Source organism: Lynx rufus, unplaced genomic scaffold, assembly GCF_022079265.1.
Source record: "Lynx rufus isolate CCGP_SWC_20201006 ecotype Redwood Valley unplaced genomic scaffold, mLynRuf1.p SCAF_11, whole genome shotgun sequence".
Taxonomy (NCBI): Eukaryota; Metazoa; Chordata; class Mammalia; order Carnivora; family Felidae; genus Lynx; species Lynx rufus.
This window is the reverse complement of record NW_025814825.1, coordinates 32,927,155-32,945,810: the sequence shown is the minus strand read 5'-3', so window position 1 is coordinate 32,945,810 and position 18,656 is coordinate 32,927,155. Positions and strand designations below refer to the sequence as shown.

At 36.9% G+C, this 18,656-nt stretch overlaps 1 protein-coding gene across 4 annotated transcripts in view; it reads right to left on the bottom strand.

Annotated features, from left to right (window-relative positions):
- PCGF5 (polycomb group ring finger 5) overlaps positions 1-18,656 on the bottom strand; it is a 124,850-nt gene that overhangs the window by 17,511 nt on the left and 88,683 nt on the right. For all 4 annotated transcript variants that reach the window (XM_047073163.1, XM_047073160.1, XM_047073162.1 and 1 more), the window contains exons 7-8: positions 4,209-4,307; positions 1,396-1,485 (exon numbers count right to left, since the gene is read on the bottom strand). In XM_047073163.1, coding sequence (XP_046929119.1) covers positions 1,396-1,485; positions 4,209-4,307 — 189 coding nt within the window. The remainder of the gene's footprint in view (positions 1-1,395; positions 1,486-4,208; positions 4,308-18,656) is intronic.

Below are 18,656 nucleotides of genomic sequence, written 5' to 3'. Positions count from 1 at the left end.
TACCCTCGAAAGTCAAGTAGTAATTTACCAAATACAATTAGATTTGGTTTTTAAAAGATGAGGCTTAGAGAGGTCTAGTATGTTTTTCTAGGGCACACAACTCTCTGGTGACTGGTCCTCAAACATCATTTCTTCTTCCCGGTCATGAGAATTCCGCCTCAAAAGGAAGATTTTACCCAAGTAGGACTCAGAAAAAAAAAGTCTGACCTTAGAAGTTAGGTGCTTCGTTTATCGTTATATCAAGACATTTCTGAAAAATGTAGCCAATTATCCTATCCATTGAACAGAACACACAAAAATGATTTTTTGAGGTCTGTTTCATTAACGTTCCATAGATGTTTCCAATCCACACAAGTATGTTTTTGAACCACTGGAATATGGCAACCCTCATTATATTCAGATTCTGTATCACTTGTCCTTGACTGAGGTTACATTTCTTTAGTATTCTTTCATAACTTAGGTTTTCACAAAAATGTAATAAAGCCTAGCTTATTAGAGAGATTAAAACTACAGAGAGTTTAGAAGTATGACATATTATACCATAACCACCACAGAGAGGACCTTGTAGGTCACCTAGCACAACCTTCTAGTCAATCTCAATGTGTATTCATGTACTCAGATTATGAAAAGAATTTCTGGTAGCATCACCACTACATTCCTCACTGATCTATATCAGTGTCACAATCCCTAGTCCCTCGGATTTCCATAATATCAATGTAATATATAACTCAGGTAAGATATGCTTGAACCTTCTCATTAACCCTAAGCAAAGATACATTTCAAAATATAGAATTCTCCTTTGGGGTTTCTTGGATTTTTCTCAGGTTTTCTCCTTTTAAATCATTTCTCCTGTATTATCTAGGGTCTAACCCACAATAGTCTAATTCTGGCATCAGAAACCACTGCAAACTCACTTACCCTTTGGTCCGATTTTACACTTTCACGAAAAGGAGGTACCTGAAAAAAAGGATTACCTAGATTCTACCCTATCTGTCCCTTCTAGCACAACCAAAAAATAACATCAACCATTAGACGTACTAATCATGGAAAAACTTAGTCTCCCCACTCAACTCCACATAGTTAGAAATTCCCATATTTTACTGGGGTATAAAAGCATTTAAATGCCATCTTCTCTGTCTTGAGGTTAGTAGAGTTCTGAACATATTTAGATGGGACTTTTAACTCACCTTCAATAGAACAAAACCATATTTAACACAGACCTTGGTCTTGTACTTGGGACCAATTACCATGGAGTAGCTGGGTGTAAACAGTAAAAGGAATCAGTTTCTTCTCTTTCCCAAGTTAGTTTTTTGTTTCTAAGTAATACTGTTAAATATGAGTAATAAAATGACATAGAACTAAATATACACATAGGTAAATATAAAAGCAATTTACGTTTTCGCCTCTTAGTCGCCATCTTGTCATGTAGATGAATTCCATAGTGTGATCCTTCCCCATAATTTCACCATTGCACAGCACATCCAACTTTAAAAAGAATACAGATCCATTAACGTAAGTAGTTCGTGTCTTACACTTTTTTCCAAATTTCAAAAAAAGATTCAAATAGTCGTAAAAAATAGAGGTATTATCCATTACTTAAAAAGAGCATTGAATATTTTTATTAAAAGCACTGGTCCATTTCATAAGTATTAACAATTCAGACAGAAGTAACATGAAGGACTGCTTGTCTTGTCCCACATACCTGTCACTCAAGTCTATACACATAATTTTGAAATGCAGTGTAAGATTTTTTAGTCCATGTCTCTGTGCACTTACAGGTTTAGACATATTTCCATGATTGTCTCTTACAGAATGAGGAGGAACTGTGGAGACCTCACAGCACCTGGGGCTTATGAGCTCACCTCTCAGAATCCTTTCACCTTCCCAAGATTTAGAGGACTTGCTTTCCTCTCATTAGTTTGTATTCCAAGAGGGTAAATGAATGAATGTGGATACAAGATTTTTGAGGACGTCAAGGCATATGAGAACTTCTGGTAATTACCTGTAGCTAAGTCGACAGAACAGTTAGGACCACGCCACAGGCCTGTGTCTTCTAGGGCTCTCTGGCCTGTTTTGCTTGGTTGGTAACTTGCATAATACTTCCAGGACCCTCTTCTCACCTTGCATCAAACTTCAAAAAAGGTTGCGTGTTTCAAAGCTCACTTTTGCACTAGAGTTGCAGGAACCAAACAACCCCCCAAATCCTTAATTAAGAAGGCCCCAAGAACTGTGGCTATGATTTGCCAATTCAACAAAACATAAACATTTATCATAGGCCCCCAAAGTAAAACATTTTAGTTCTTTAGCTATTAAAAGCAAACTGATAAGAGTTTAATTTAAAGTGTGGAAAGGGGGAAGAAGAATGGGTTTTAAATAATTCTGTGTTTGGCTAAATAGAGATTAGAGAGTCCTGAACTTTAAAAGTCTAAAATGAGTAGAGTTCCAATTGTATTACACAAATGTTTAGCTAAATTATATTGATTTTTTGATGATTTATGGTGACTTACATGGACCTCAAAATGTTTTTTAGACATTTTTAAAAAGACAAAATAGTTTTATTTTTATTTATTTTTTTAAGTTTATTTTATTTATTTCAAAGAGAGACAGAGAGCACAGGAGGGGCAGAGAGAGGGAGAAAGAGAGAATCCCAAGCAGGTTCTTCACTGTCAGCACAGAGTCTGATGTGGGGCTTGAACCCAAGAGATTTAGGATGCAATCCCTAATTTGGTATGCTGCTTCTGTTGTCATTTACAAATGAAACTATCTCCCCCAATGAGCAATGCCGTTGCAAAAGGCTTCAGCTCATAAGTATTTCATTACTACATCACCCTATATGTTAAGACAGCAAAATAAGGGAGGGACCAGTAAATCCTTCTAAAAATCACAGGAAAAGTCCTTTACACTGGGATAGACAAGGAGCTGTCAGTGGACTCAGTCTCCTGCCTTGCTGTTTTCTATGGAGAGAGATGATAAGTTCCGGCAGTAAGACTGTGAGAGAAATCATCCTCTCAGCTCTAACAACTTCCTGGAAACTAGAAAATAATTGTCACACCTAAAAGTAAGGAAATAAAACTGCATGTGGTATTTTGTAAGAAGATAATAAAGTACAAAAACAGTTTCATTTTCTATTTTCACTGTTGTATCTATATCTTTTACTTTACCAAGTACATAGGGCTTTGATTAACTCTCATACTTTTTTTCCCTAATGTAAAAGTTGATGTCTCTGGAAATGTTTTAATATGTGTGGGACCAAACCATAGTAAGAATTTTTAATCCATAGATTAATTAGTTGTCTGAGAGAAGTTTTTAAATAAATTTAGGATCAGAGGCTTCCTCATAATACAGTCTTAATACCTGTCAATGCCTATGTTCAAATCCTGTTTTATTTCTGCTATGATAAACTATTCATATTAATATTACTATACCTAAGCCTGAAGAACTATGTTGCCTTTGATGTCTTTGTTTATACAGAACACTAGTTTGGTCTTTAGTTTTTTCAGAAGCTATTCTCAGAACCCAAAGGGGAGGAAGAGAAAATTAATAGAAGTTGTAAGACTGCCATTTGGGCAGGTGAGAAATGGTAACCGTATCTCCTCATTACGTTATAGCTGTAATTCTAGCATCTTAAACATTCTCTAAACATTGAACACATTACAAGCTGTGCTGTGATCAATATCAGGGCAATTTACCTCTCCTGTAAGGAAACTGGTAGACCGCATTTATGCAGATGCAATTACATTGGTTTTACCTTCTGCTAAACAATATCACTTTTGCAAATTACATAATTAAAGGAACACTATTTGTAAAATCCCTTTTCATAAAAAGACAATGTTTTACATTCTGAAAAAGAAGTCTATAAAGAATTGGTAAAACTGGATCTCAAAGGTCTCAGATTAAAAAAAAAAAAAAAAAAAAAGACCCTAAAGCATGTTGGCATTAAAGTCCAGTTAGCTGAGATATTTATTTTTGGATCACTTAATATTATTTAGGTATCTCCTCTAATGGTAAAACATTAAATGCATTTGTATGTTTTAGTCAGGATGTTAAAAAATACACATTACATAAACAGAATATTACATTCTCAAAATTAATTTTTAACATGAAAATAACCCGTTTCCACAAAATTATTGTTAATTTTTACTTCTTTTGTTAGAATTTTACTTCAGATTAGAATTATCAAAATGATCAAGATTGTATTGTTAACTTACCTCATAAGAACTTGGAAGTTTTAGTTTTAAACTTAAAAATTTTTTAATAGTTCCCACAGTTACACGGGTAGAACATCGAATGAATTTCTTCATTAAACCCTAAAGGAAACAGATTATTAGTTAAAATATATCTTGTAATGAAACCACAGGTGTCATTTCCCACTATCATTTTGAGGATTTTCAAAATATATTCTGAAAATGTTTCAAATTATACTCTTTAGTACTACTAAATAAAAAATGTTTCTAATTCTTAGATACTTACATGGTATTCTTCAAGAAAGTACTATTATGTACACTCAGAAAATCCTGGGAAATTGAAAATCTTCATACCTCTAGACATGTCTAGAAATGTCTAGAGGTATGCAGATTGTCAATTTGTTTAGTTAACAACGCATTATGAATTTAATCAAAAATAAAGGTCACAAAAAGAATATAAAATATTTTATTAAAGAATGTCACTTCTAAAAGAATTAGGGATATTTTTTTAAAAGTCTCATAAACTTTTAAATATTTTTTAAAAGAGCAGTGATCTCAGATGGGGCCATAAGGAGCCCCAGAGTTCAATAGAGGCCAGTCAGGTGACAAGATCCCTAGCAAGTAAAAGTCATGTGGAATGGACTCTGGTTCTGGAGAAACATGTCCCAGTCAGTGTCTGATGGGCTGTGACTACTTTACTGGAAAAACATGTTCTTTGTACCTGGATTTTTCTCATTTTATTAGCAGTACTGACTTACTCTTTTAGCATGAACATCACTAAAATATACGAACCAATCCAGAATGAATGCTCAAACTAAAATTAGTCAAAATGAGGTGTGCAGACATGATAAACATGAACCAATGTGTGAAACAAAATTACATCTCCAAACCTAAAAGTTTTCAACAGTAAAACAAAAACCAGCAACTGAATCTTTTAAAGGTATAAGGTATTACTTCTACTTATATATACAGGATATTCTTAAATTCACCAAGCCCAAAGTAGAGCCATCCAGTCAGTATGTATTCTTAGCAAATGTGTTCCTGGCAAAATATATTTCCTAGCAAAGACCAACAGAAACAAATTTACAAATGATACTTGGTCACTATTTAGATGGTAAAGTAACCATTAAAAGAAAATAGAAGTCAAAAGTTACATCTAAAGCAAAACACACACTAGCCATTTCAAATGGAAAGACTGATACTCCAGATAGCGTGAAAATGAAGGGATAAATATTCACATAGATCTTCCCTGTTATCTATTCCCATCATCTAAACTACCCCAATGTTTCCAGTCTATTGTTCAAACGGTTTATAAAGAATTCTTGGTACATTTTATAGGTCCCAGTTAAGTTAGAGTATAATGTGAAGGTACTAGAAGACCCTCTAAGTATATTATCATCTGCAGAGAAATCTCAGCTTGTTAAAATAACCTACAGAAATGAACATGGCATCACTACTTTTGGAAATTGTTAATAAGGAGAGAGCTGTCAGAAGAGTTAAGAGAAGATTTTAAAAATTAGGCAAAAGCTTGTCTCTGGAATTTATAACTCAATAAACTTTGACATTATTCTCTAACAAAATTCCAGCCTGAATTATTTAATATTTGATTTGCAAGTACTTAGAAAATGACAATATAACAATTATGCATTCTCCCTCTACAGAAACATTTTACAATTATACCAAATTAATCTTGCTGTTTCCTAGATAGGTACACCTGGAAATTGCTATACAGACCTCTGAATCAACAAGTAACCAACACGTTTTAAGAGAGGCAATGACAAGAGTGCTGAGTAGATGACCAGGAAGAGACGATCCTAAGAGCAGTGCATCTTCCCGGCATTCCCTTTCAGAACACACAGAAAATGAAAACATCTGGACTACACACAGGGAGTTAACGGGAGACTGCTGGCTGGGAGAGCAGCTGTGTAGTCACCTGCTCTGGTGGGATCAACATTTCAGGCTCCCCTGTATATCTGAAGAAATATTACCTTTCTCTTGCATGGCACAATGCCTTGCCTTCTAACCTGCTCCCTAAACTCAAACCAGAAGAGGAACAGTTAAAAAAAAAAAAAAAAGGCTCCTTTCTGCTTCTAAGGTGGTTACCCTAGAGGCACTTTTACTTTTTTTTCTCTCTTTGTTTTAAAAGATGTAAGAGACTAGATTTGAAATCAGCTAGTGGTCAAAATCATGAGTTATTTGGGTTTCCAGTTATGTAGAATACAATGCAACAAATTCTGGTTCTTATGATAATGATTATTTGAGGTTATTTTTTTAAACCCAAACCCCTGTTTCTTCTGTCGTCTTCGGAATGGTAGGGCTAGTATCTTCACCAGCTAAAATGGCTATCAAGCTTGACTTTGACTTTTTTTTTTTAATTTGTAACTAGGTGTGGTGATGGATATATATACTTTTAAAGTTTTTTTAAAGTTTATTTAGAGAGAGAGTGTGAGCAGGAGAGGGGGAGAGAGAGAGGGAGAGAGAAACCCAAGCAGACTCCGCACTGCCAGCACAGAGTGTGACATGGGGCCTGAACTCACGAACCATGAGATCATGACCTGAGCCGAAACCGAGAGCCAGACGCTTAACCAACTGAACCACCCAGGCACCCCGACTTTAACTTTTTTTTAAATTGAAATTCAAATACCATAAAAGTCACCATTTAAAATGTACAATTCAGGGGCGCCTGGGTGTCTCAGTTGGTTAAGCGTCCGACTTCAGCCCAGGTCACAATCTCACGGTCTGTGAGTTCAAGCCCTGCGTCGGGCTCTGGGCTGATGGCTCAGAGCCTGGAGCCTGCTTCCGATTCTGTGTCTCCCTCTCTCTCTGCCCCTCCCCCGTTCATGCTCTGTCTCTGTCTCAAAAGTAAAATAAACGTTAAAAAAAAAATTTTTTTTTAATAAAATGTACAATTCAGTAATACCAGTATATTCATGAGGTTATGCAACCATTACCATTATCTAATTCCAGGACATTTCATTACCCCACTAGGAAACTTACTTATTAGCAGTCACTACTCCTTCCTTTTCCCTAGACCTGACAAAAGCCAATCTACTTTCTGTGTCTATGGACTGCCTTTTCTGGACATTTCATAGCAATGAAATCATACAATATGTGGCCTTTGTTTCTGGCTTCTTTCACTTGGCATAATGTTTTCAAGGTTCATTCATGTCATAGCATGTTACAGTATTTGATTCTAGCTTATAGTTTATTAAAAACTATCCTATTTTCCTTTTTGTAAAAAAAAAAAATTACATGCATCCTAGTGGGTGTGAAGTGTCATGTGATTTTGGTTTGCACAGCCCTAATGACTAATGATGTTTAGCATCTTTTCATGTGTTCACTGGCCATTTGTACATCTTCTTTGGAGAAATGTCTATTTAAATCCTTTGCCCACTTTAAAAAAATGGGTTATGTTTTTGTTGATTGGTAAGAGTTCTTTGTATATTCTAAATACTAAAGATTTATCAGATACCTGATCTGCAAATACTTTCTCCCATTCTATGTGTTGTCTTTTCACTTTCTTGGTAGTTCACAAATGAGATCATGACCTGAGCTGAAATCAAGAATCTGACACTTAACCAACTGAGCCACCCATACACCTTCCCCACCTTTTTAAGTAGGCTTCATGCGAAGCTCAAAGCCCAGTGTGGGCCTTGAACTCAAAACCCTGAGATCAAGAGTTGGATGTTTAACTGACTGAGCTACCCAGGGGGCCCTGATAGTGTTCTCTGAAAAGCACAAACGTTTTTACTTTTGATAGAATCTAATTTATCTATATTTTTTCTTTTGATGCTTTTGCTGATGGTGTATCATTTTTAAGAATCTACTGCCAAATCCAAGGTCATGAGATTTTATCTCTATGTTTCTTCTAAGAGTTTTACTGTTTTAGCTGTTACATTTAGGTATGGGTCCATTTTGAGTTAATTTTTGTATATGACATGAGGTACAGACCCAACTTCATTTCTTGCATGTGGATATTCAATTGTTCCAGCACCATTTCTTGAAAAGACTATTCTTTCCCTTGAGTTAGCTTGGCCCTCAAGTCAAAAATAAATTCATAATCGACACGTGTGTTTATTTCTGACCTTCAATTCTTTTCACTGACCTATATATCTACCCTTTGTCCAGTACCATACTCTCTTGATTACTGTAGTTTTGAAGCAAGTTTTGAAAACGGGACTTTGAGTCCTCCAGCTTGTTGTACTTTTGACTATTCCAGGTCCCTTGGATTTCTATAAGGGAAATAGGATCAGCTTGTCAATTTCTGTAGTAACAGCAGTTAGAATTTGGGTTAGGGTTTTCACTAAATCTGACCAATTGGGGCAGGACTGCTGTCTTAACAATATTAAGTCTTCTAATCTATGAACATGGGATATATTTCCATTTCTTAGGCCTTCTTCATTTCTATTAATGTTTTGCAGTTTTCAGCATATAAATCTTATGCTTTCTTAAATATATTAAGTATTTCTCTTTTTGACACTATTAGTGGATAAGGGTTCCAATACATCTGTCATCCTCTACATCCTTACCAACACTTGGTATTTCCTGTTTTGTTTTTGATAGTAGCCATCCTAATGGGCGTGAGGTAATATGTTATTGTGGTTTTGATTTGCATTTCTCTGATGATTATTATGTTGAATATTTTTTCGTGTGTCTGTTGGCCATCTCTATGTCCTTGGAAAAATGTCTACTCAGGTCCTTTCTCCATTTTAAAAAATTGGGTTGTTTGGTGTTGAGTTGCTTAAGTTCTTTATATATTTTGGATATAAACTCCTAACAGATACATCATTTGCAAATATCTTCTCCTATTCAGTAGGTTGCCTTTTTGTTTTGCTGGCAGTCTCCTTTGCTGTGTCAAAGCTTTTTATTCTGGTATAGTCCCAACAGTTTATTTTTGCTTTTTCCCCCTTGCTCAAGGAGACATATCTGCAAATATGTTGGAAGAATGATGTCCAAGATATTACTGCCTATGTTTTTTTAGAAAACAGAATTTTATGGTTTCAGATCTCACATTTAAGTCCTTAATCCATTCTGAGTTTTTGTGTATGATGTAATAAAGTGGTCCAATGTTATTCTTTTGCATGTAACTGTCCAGTTTTCTTAGCACCATTTATTGAAAAGATGATCTTTTCCTGATTGTGTATCTCTGTCCCCTTTGTTGTAGGTTAATTGACCTTGTAAGTATGGGCTTTCCATTCTGTTTCATTGATCTATGTGTCTGTTTTTGTGCCAGTATCACACCATTTTGATTACCATAGCTTTGTAGTAGATCCTGAAATCTGGGATCGTGGTGCCTCCAGCTTGGTTATTCTTAAGATTGCTTTGGATATTCAAAATCTTGTGGTTTCATACAAATTTTAGGATTATTTGTTCCAGTTATGTGAAAAATGCTATTTGTATTTTGATAGGAATTACATTTAAATCTGTAGATTGCTTTCAGTAGTATGGACATTTTAGCAATATTAATTCTTCCAATCCATGAAAATATCTTTACATTTGTGGTATCTTCAATTTCTTTCATCAGTGTCTTCTAGTTTTCAGAGTATAGGTCTTTCACCTCTTTAAATTCCCTAGATAATTTATTATTTCTGGTACAACTGTCAATGAGATTGTTTTCCTAATTTCTCTTTCTGCTACTTTATCATTCATGTACAAAAATGCAACAGATTTCTTTATATTAATATATTAATTTTAATGAAACTTTACTGAATTCATGTATTCTATAGTTTTCTGGTGCTTTTCCATATATAGTATCATTCATCTGCAATTAATGAGTTTAACTTCTTCCCTATCAATTTGGATGCCTTTTATTTATTTTTCTTGTCTGATTGCTCAGCTAGGATTTCTAGTACATGATGAATAAAAGTGGTGAGAGTGGACATCCTTGTCTTGTTCCTGATCTCAGAGGAAAAGTTCTGTTTTTCATCACTGAATATGATGCTAGCTATGGGTTTTTCACATATGGCCTTTATTATTTTGAAGTATGTTCCCTAAAATCCATGTTGTTGAGAGTTTTTATCGTGAACAAAGGTTGTATTTTTGTCAAATGGTTTTTCTTAATCTAATGAGATAATTGTGGTTTTCGTCCTTCCTCTTGTTAATGTGATATAACACTGATTTGCCAATATTCATCCACCCTTTAATCCCTGGAATCCCACTTGATCATGGTAAATGATGCTTTTAATGTATCATTGAATTCAGCTTGCTAATATTTTATTGAGGAATTTTAAATCTATGCTCATCAGGGATGTTGGCCTGTAGTTTTCTTTTTCTGTAGTGTCTTTTTCTGGTTTTGGTATCAGGGTAATGCTGGCCTCATAGAATGAATTTTGAAGATTTCCTTCCTCTTCTATTTTTTGTAATAGTTTGAGAAGAATAGGTATTAACTCTTCTTTAAATGCAGGTAAAATCTGGGGCGTCTGGGTGGCTCAGTCAGTTAAGTGTCCAACTTCAGCTCAGGTCATGATCTCACAGCTCCTGAGTTTGAGCCGCACGTCGGGCTCTGTGCTGACAGCTTGGAGCCTGGAGCCTGCTTTGGAATCTGTGTCCCCCTCTCTCTTTGCCCCTCCCCCGCTCGCACTCTATTTCTCAAAAATAAATAAGTATTAAAAAATTATTAAAAAAATTTAAATGTTTGGTAGAACTTATCTCTGAAACTATCCGATCCTCTGTTTTTTTGTTTTTTCAATTCTGTTACTATTAACCAGTCTGTTCAAATTTTTTACCTTTCTCTGATTCAGTTTTGGAAGACTGTATGTTTTTAGAAATTTATTCATTTCTTCTAAGTTGTCCCAATTTGTTCGCATAGGATTTTTCATAATATTCTCTTATAATTCTTTGTATTTCTGTGGTGTTAGTTGTTATTTCTCTTTTTTCATTTCTGGTATATTTGAGTCTTCATCTTTTTTTTCGTGATGAGTCTAGCTAAAAGTTTATCAAATTTTGTTTATCTTTTCAAAGAAACAGCTCTTGATTTCATTGAGATTTTTTTTTTAATCTCTATTTCATTTGCTTCCACTCTAATCTTTATTAGTTCCTTCCTTTGCTAACTTCAGGCTTTGTTCTTTTTCTAATTCCTTTAGGTATAGAATTAGATTGTTTGAGATTTTTCTTGTTTCTTGAGATAGTCCTGTATTCCTATAAATGTCCCTCTTAGAACATTTGCTGCATCCCAATAATTTTGGATAGCTGTGTTTCCATTTTCATTTGTCTCCTTTTTTTTTTTTTTTTGATTTCCTCTGTAAGTTCTTTAATGACCCAATGGTTGTTTAGTATCATGTTGCTTAGCCTCCATGTGTTTGGTTGTTTTTTTTTTTTCAGTATTTTTCTTGTAATTGGTTTCTAGTTTCACACCATTATGTTTATTTTTGTTTAATTTGAGAAGTCCTTTTTTCATATTTTAGTTATATTTTAATATACAGTGCAACATGGGTGTCACAAGTAGATTTCAGTGATTCATCACTTACAATATCCAGTGCTCATCACAAGTGCCCTCCTTAATACCCATCGAACGATCTAGCCCATCTCCTACTCTCCTCCTTCGTCAACTCAGTTTGTTCTGTATTGTTAAGAGTCTTTTGTGGTCTGTTTCCCTTTCTTCTCTTTTTTCCTCCCCCTTCCCATATGTTCATCTGTTTTGTTTATTAAATTCCACATGAGTGAAATCATATATTTGTCTTTCTCTGATTGACTTATTTTGCTTAGCATAATACATTCTAACTCCATCCACGTTGTTGCAAATGGCAAGATTTCATTTTTTGATGGCTGAGTAATATTCCATTGTACATATATACCACATCTTCTTTATCCATTCATCAGTTGATGGACATTTGGGCCCTCTCCAAAGTTTGGCTGCTGTTGACAATGCTGCTATAAACATTGGGGTGCATGTACCCCTTTGAGTATTTTTGTATCTTTTGGGTAAACACCTAATAGTGCAATTGCTGGATGGTAGGGTAGCTCTGTTTTTGGTTTTTTGAGGAACCTCCAGACTGTTCTCCAGAATGGCTACACCAGTTTGCATTCCCACCAACAGTGCAAGAAGGTTCCCCCTTTTCAACATCCTTGCCAATGCTTGTTGTTTCTTGTGTTGTTAATTTTAGCCATTCTGACTGGTGTGAGGTGATATCTCATTGTAGTTTTGATTTGTATTTCCCTGATGATGAGTGATGTTGAGCATCTTTTCATGTGTCTGTTACCCATCTGGATGTCTTCTTTGGAAAAGTGTCTATTTATGTCTTCTGCCTATTTCTTAACCAGGTTGTTTGTTTTTTGGGTGTTGAGCTGGATAAGTTCTTTATTGATTTTGGATACCAACCCTTTATCAGATATGTTGTTTGCAAATATCTTCTCCCATTGTGTAGGCTGCCTTTTAGTTTTGTTGATTGATTCCTTCACTGTGTAGAAGCTTTTTATCTGATGAGGTCCCAATGGTTCATGTTTGCTTTCGTTTCCCTTGCCTTTGGTGATGTGTCTAGTAAGAAGTTGCTCTGGCTAAGGTCAAAGAGGTTGCTGCCTGTGTTCTCCTCTAGGATTCTGATGGTTTCCTGTCTCACATTTAGGTCTTTCATCCATTTTTAATTTATTTTTGTGTATGTTATAAGAAAGTGGCCCAGGTTCATTCTTTTGCATGTCGCTGTTCAGTTTTCCCAACACCATTTATTGAAGAGACTATTTTCCATTGGAGTTCTTTCCTGCTTTGTTGAAGATGAGTTGGCTGTATAGTTGTGGGTCCATTTCTGGGGTTTCTATTCCATTTCATTGATCTATGTGCCGGTTTTTGTGCCAGTATCAGACTGTCTCAATGACTACAGCTTTGTAATATAGCTTGAAATCCAGGATCGTGATGTCTCCAAGTTTTGTTTTTCTTTTTCAGGACTGTTTTGGCTATTCAGGGTCTTAAGCGGTTCCACACAAATTTTAGGATTGTTTGATCTAGCTCTGTGAAGAACACTGGTGGTATATTGATAGGGATTGCATTAAGTGTATAGATTGCTTTGGGTAGTATAAACATTTTAACAATGTTTGTTCTTCTTCAACGTTTTTATTTATTTTTGGGACAGAGAGAGACAGAGCATGAACGGGGGAGGGGCAGAGAGAGAGGGAGACACAGAATCGGAAGCAGGCTCCAGGCTCTGAGCCATCAGCCCAGAGCCCGACGCGGGGCTCGAACTCACGGACCGCGAGATCGTGACCTGGCTGAAGTCGGACGCTTAACCGACTGCGCCACCCAGGTGCCCCAAACAATGTTTGTTCTTCTAATCCATGAGCATGGAATGTTTTCCATTTCTTTATGTCCTCTTCAAAGTATATAAATCAATTCATGACAAACACCCAGAAACCCAATAATGATACAATAATAGTAAGGGACTTTAATACCTCACATACAGCAATGGACAGATTATCTAAGCAGAAAATCAGTAAGGAAACAATGGCTATGAATGACACATTGGCCTGCCTGGATGTACTTAACAGATACACTGAGAACATTTCATTCTAAAGCAGCAGAATACACATTTTTCTCAAATGCACATGGAACATTCTCCAGAATAGATCACATACTGGGTCACAAATCAGCCCTGAATAGGTACAAAAAGATCGAGATCAGACCATGCATATTTTCAGATCGCAATGCTATGAAACTTGAATTCAACCACAGGAAAAAATTTTGAAAGCCCTTAAATACATGGAGATTAGAGAACATCCCACTAAAGAATGAATGGGTTAAACAGGAAATGAATGAAGAAATAAAAAAATACATGAAAGCAAATGAAAATGAAAACATGACAGTCAAACCCTTTGGGATGAAGCAAAGGCAATCCTAGAGGAAAGTATATAGCAATTCAGGCCTATTTCAAGAAGCAAGAAAGGTCTCAAATATACAATCTAACCTTATACCTAAAGGAGCCAGAAAAGGAACAGCAAATAAACCTAAAGCCAGCAGAAGGGAAATAATAAAGATTAGAGCAGAAATAATACAGAAAACAAACGAAAAAAACCCAGTAGAACAGATGAATGAAACTAAAAGCTGATTCTTTGAAAGAATTCACAAAATTGATAAACCCCTAGCCAGACTTCCCAAAAAGAAAAGAGAAAGGACCCAAAGAGATCACAAACAAAAGAGATCACAACCAATACCACAGAAATACAAACAATTATAAGAGAATAATATGAAAAATTATATGCCAACAAATTAGGCAATCTGGAAGAAATGGACAAACTTCTAGAAACTCACAAACTACCAAAACTGAAACAGGAAGAAATAGAAAATTTGAACAGACCCATAACCAGCAAAGAAATTGAATCTGTTATCAAAAATCTCCCAACAAACAAGAGTCCTGGGCCAGATGGCTACCCTGAGGAATTCTACCAGACATTTAAAAAGAGTTAAACTTATTCTCAAACTGTTCCAAAAAAATAGAAATGGAAGGAAAGTTTCCAAACTCCTATGAAGCCAGGCAGCATTAATTCCAAAACCAGACCTCACTAAAAAGGAGAATTACAGGCTAATATCTCTGATGAAGCTGGGTGCAAAAATTCTCAACAAGTTCCTAGCAAATTGAATTCAACAGTACATTAAAAGAATTATTCACCATGAGCAAGTGGGATTTATTCCTGGATTGCAGGGCTGGTTCAGTATTTGCAAATCAATCACTGTGATGCACCCCACTAATAAAAGAAAGGGTAAGAACCATATGATCCTGTCAATAGATACAGACAAAGCATCTGTCAAAATACAGCATCCATTCTTGGTAAAAACCCTCGATAAAGTAGGGATAGATGGAGCATACCTAAACATCACAAAGGCCATATATGAAAGACCCACAGCTAATATCATCTTCAATGGGGAAAAACTGAGAGCTTCCCCTATGGTCAGAAACAAGACAAGATGTCCACTCCCACCATTACTATTTAATACAGTACTGGAAGTCTTAGCCTCAGCAATCAGACAATAAAAAGAAATAAAAGGCATACAAATTGGCAATAAAGAAGTCAAACTTTCACTATTCACAAATGACATGGTACTATATGTAGAAAACCCTAAAGACTCCACCAAAAGAACTGCTAGAACACATGAATTCAGCAAAGTTGCAGGATAAAAATCAGGAAGAAATCTGTTGCATTTTTATACACCAATAATGAAGGAGCAGAAAAAGAAATCAAGGAATCAATCCCATTTACAATTGTACCCAAAACAATAAGATACCTAGGAATAAACCTTTCTAAAGAGACAAAAGATCTGTACTCTGAAAACTATAGAAGAGTTATGAAAGATAGTTTCATACCATTATGATTGAGAAAGATGCTTGGTATGATTTTAGTCTTAAGTTTATCAAGACTTGTTTTGTGGCCTAATATGCAGTCTGTCCTAAAGAATGTTCCATGTGCATGGGGTGCCTGGGTGGCTCAGTCAGTTAAGCGTCTGACTTCAGCTCAGGTCATGATCTCACGGTTTGTGGGTTTGAGCCCCGCCATCAGGCTCTGTGCTGACAGCTCAGAGCTTGAGGCCTGCTTCAGATTCTGTGTCTCCCTCGCTCTCTGCCCCTCCCCCACTTAGTGCTCTGTCTCTCAAAAATAAATAAACATTAAAAAAAAATAATGTTCCATGTGCACTTCAAAAGAATGTGTATTCTATTTTTTTAAACATTTTTTTTTTTTTACATTTTTTAACATTTATTTATTATTGAGAGACAGAGCATGAGCAGGGGAGGGGCTGAGAGAGGGGGAGACACAGAATTGGAAGCAGGCTCCAGGCTCTGAGCTGTCAGCACAGAGCCCGACATGGGGCTCGAACTCACAAACTGCAAGATCATGACCTGAGCTGAAGTCGGACACTTAACCAACTGAGTCACCCAGGTGCCCCTACACCTTTCTATTTTATGTATCCCTTGACTAATTTTTGTAGATAGAACTGATTTTACTACTTTGTGTAAAGCAATACAGGTTCCCCCTGCTTTCATACTTTTCTTATTTCTAGTTATGGCCTTTTTTTTTTTCTACTTAAAGAGTTTCCTGTAGTATTTCTTATAAGGTTAGTTTAGTGGTGATTAAATCTTTTAACTTTTTTGTCTGAGAAACTCTTATCTCTCCCTCATTTCCGAAAGACAAATTTTCCAGGTAGAGTATTCTTGGCTGTAGGTTTTATGTTTTTTCCTTTAGCACTTTGAATATATCATGCCACTCCCTTCTGGACTGCAAAATTTCTGTTGAAAAATCAGCTGATATTCTTAAAGGGTTTCCCTTGTATGTAACTCAGTTTTTTCACTACTTTTAAGATTCTTTGTCATTACTTTTTGCCATTTTAATTATTACCTGTTGTCATGGGACTTCCTTGGGTTCACCTTGTGAGGGACTCTCTGTAATTCCTGGATGTGGAAGTCTATTTCCTTCCCCGGATTAGGAAAGTTTTCAGCAATCATTTCTTCAAATAAGTTTTCTGCCCTCTTCTCTCTTCTACTTCTGGAATCGCTATAATATGAATGTTTTTATACTTGATGATGTGGCAAATTTCCCTTAACCTTAATTTTTATATTTTATCATTTTTTTCTTTTTGTGTTTCAGCTTGGTTGCTTTCTATTACCCTTTCAGATTGCTGATCCATTCTTCTGCAGCCTCTAATCTGCTGTTGATTCTCTCGAATGTATTCTTCATTTCAGTTCCTGTATGCTTAGCTCTAACTAGTTCTTTTTTGTATCTACCTCTTTGTTAAAAAGTTCTCAGTGAGTTCCTCTACTCTTTTCTCAAGTCTTATGAGAACCTTTATGACCATTATTTTGAACTCTTTATCAGGGATGTTTCTTATCTCCATTTCATTTAGCTCTTCTGTGATTTTCTGTTTTTTGGTTTTTTTTTTTTTTTTTCATTTGGGACATATTCCTCTGTCTCCTCATTTTGTCTAACTCTCTGCTTCTATGTATTAGCCAAGTCAGCTACACCTCCTGGTCTTGAAATAAGTGGCCCTGTGTAGAAGAGGTTCTGTGGTGCCCTGCAGCACAATAGAACAAGGTGCTCCAGGGGTGTCCCTGTGTGGGCTGTGTGCACCTTCCTGTTGTGGCTGAGCTGTGATTGCTGTGGACATGCTTGTGAGTGAAGCCGGTCTTCAGCCTAGCTGACCACAATGAGCCACTTCACTTGCCGTGGGCACACTGTGCAGGGTTCGTTCCCCATGCTGTTAAGAGGTCTGTCTGAAGCTGTCATGGGCTTGCTGGTGGGTGGAGCCAGCACACAGGCTAGCTGTCTTCACTTAGCTGCAGGGAAATGTGCAATGATGGGCAGGGCTTGATTCTTGCATGGCCAACTCAGAGGCTTGGCTGCAGCTGCCATGGGCTCACTGGTGGGTGGGGCTGGTACTGAGCTTAGCCATCTGCAATTAGTTTCTGCATCAGCTGCAGGTGCACTGACAGGCAGGGCTTGCTCCCTTGGTAGCCAGCTAAAAAGCCTGGCTGTAGAAACTAAGGGTGTGCTGGTTTGTGGGGTTAAATGTCCCCCTCTCCAGAGCAGGAGTCACTTTGGAGTGGTGCCAGTCCTGGCTGGGGTTGCCTATTGGGCACGGCAGGGCAAGTGCCACTTTGGAGGGATGTCTGCAGAACTGAATGTGTCGGGTGGGGCAAATCTGCAGGGGAATCCTGGGGTGTGTCTTGTGGTGCTAGCAAGGTAAATGTAGAGTGTCAGAACTGGCTTCTGCAGGCGTCCAGCTGCCTAGGCTGGGAGAGGGCAAGAAATACGGCACCTGCAAGCAGTTTTGTTCCCAGAGAAATCTTCTGCAGATCCCTCCCCTTCTGGTACAGGTCCTAAGATTAGTCAATAAATATCCTTCACGTATACCTCAAATACTTTTCAAAATGCTCTGTGCTGTGCTGTGTCTCAGGGCACGTTATTTAGAGAGCCAACGCACTAAGTGTGGGGACCTGGTTTCCTATCACCCTCTGGCTCTCCTAGGGTTAAGCCCCACTTATTTTCAAAGGCATTATAGGGACTCATCTTCCCAGTGTGCATCCCCAGGGCTGGGGTGACTCATAAGGGGTCTAATCCCCTTGCTCCTCTGTGCTTGTGATATCCCTCTTGTCTGTGGTTAGCATGGTTCCCAACAAAATCTTCACTCCTTTTACCCTTTTTGATGTAGCCTTCTTTCTATGACTAGCTATGGAAGATCTGTTCTGCCAGTCTTGAAGTCAGTTTTAGAGTTAGTCATAATCGACGTAGTGGTTGTCTTGGTGTGTCTCTGGGGCGTGGCGAGCTCAAGATCCCATTTGGCCCTCAGCTTTGCTCTGCTCTTACACTTTCATTTAAATGTTTACATATGGTTTCTTTTAGTTCTATGTACACATTTAAAATGGATTACTTAAAATCTATATCTAGTAATAAGTCCAATGTCTGGATTTCTCCAGGGGCAGATTTTTTTTTTTAATTTGCAGAGAGTAAGTGTGTGAATGGGGGAAAGGGTCAGGGGTGGAGGGGAGAGGAAGGGGGGGG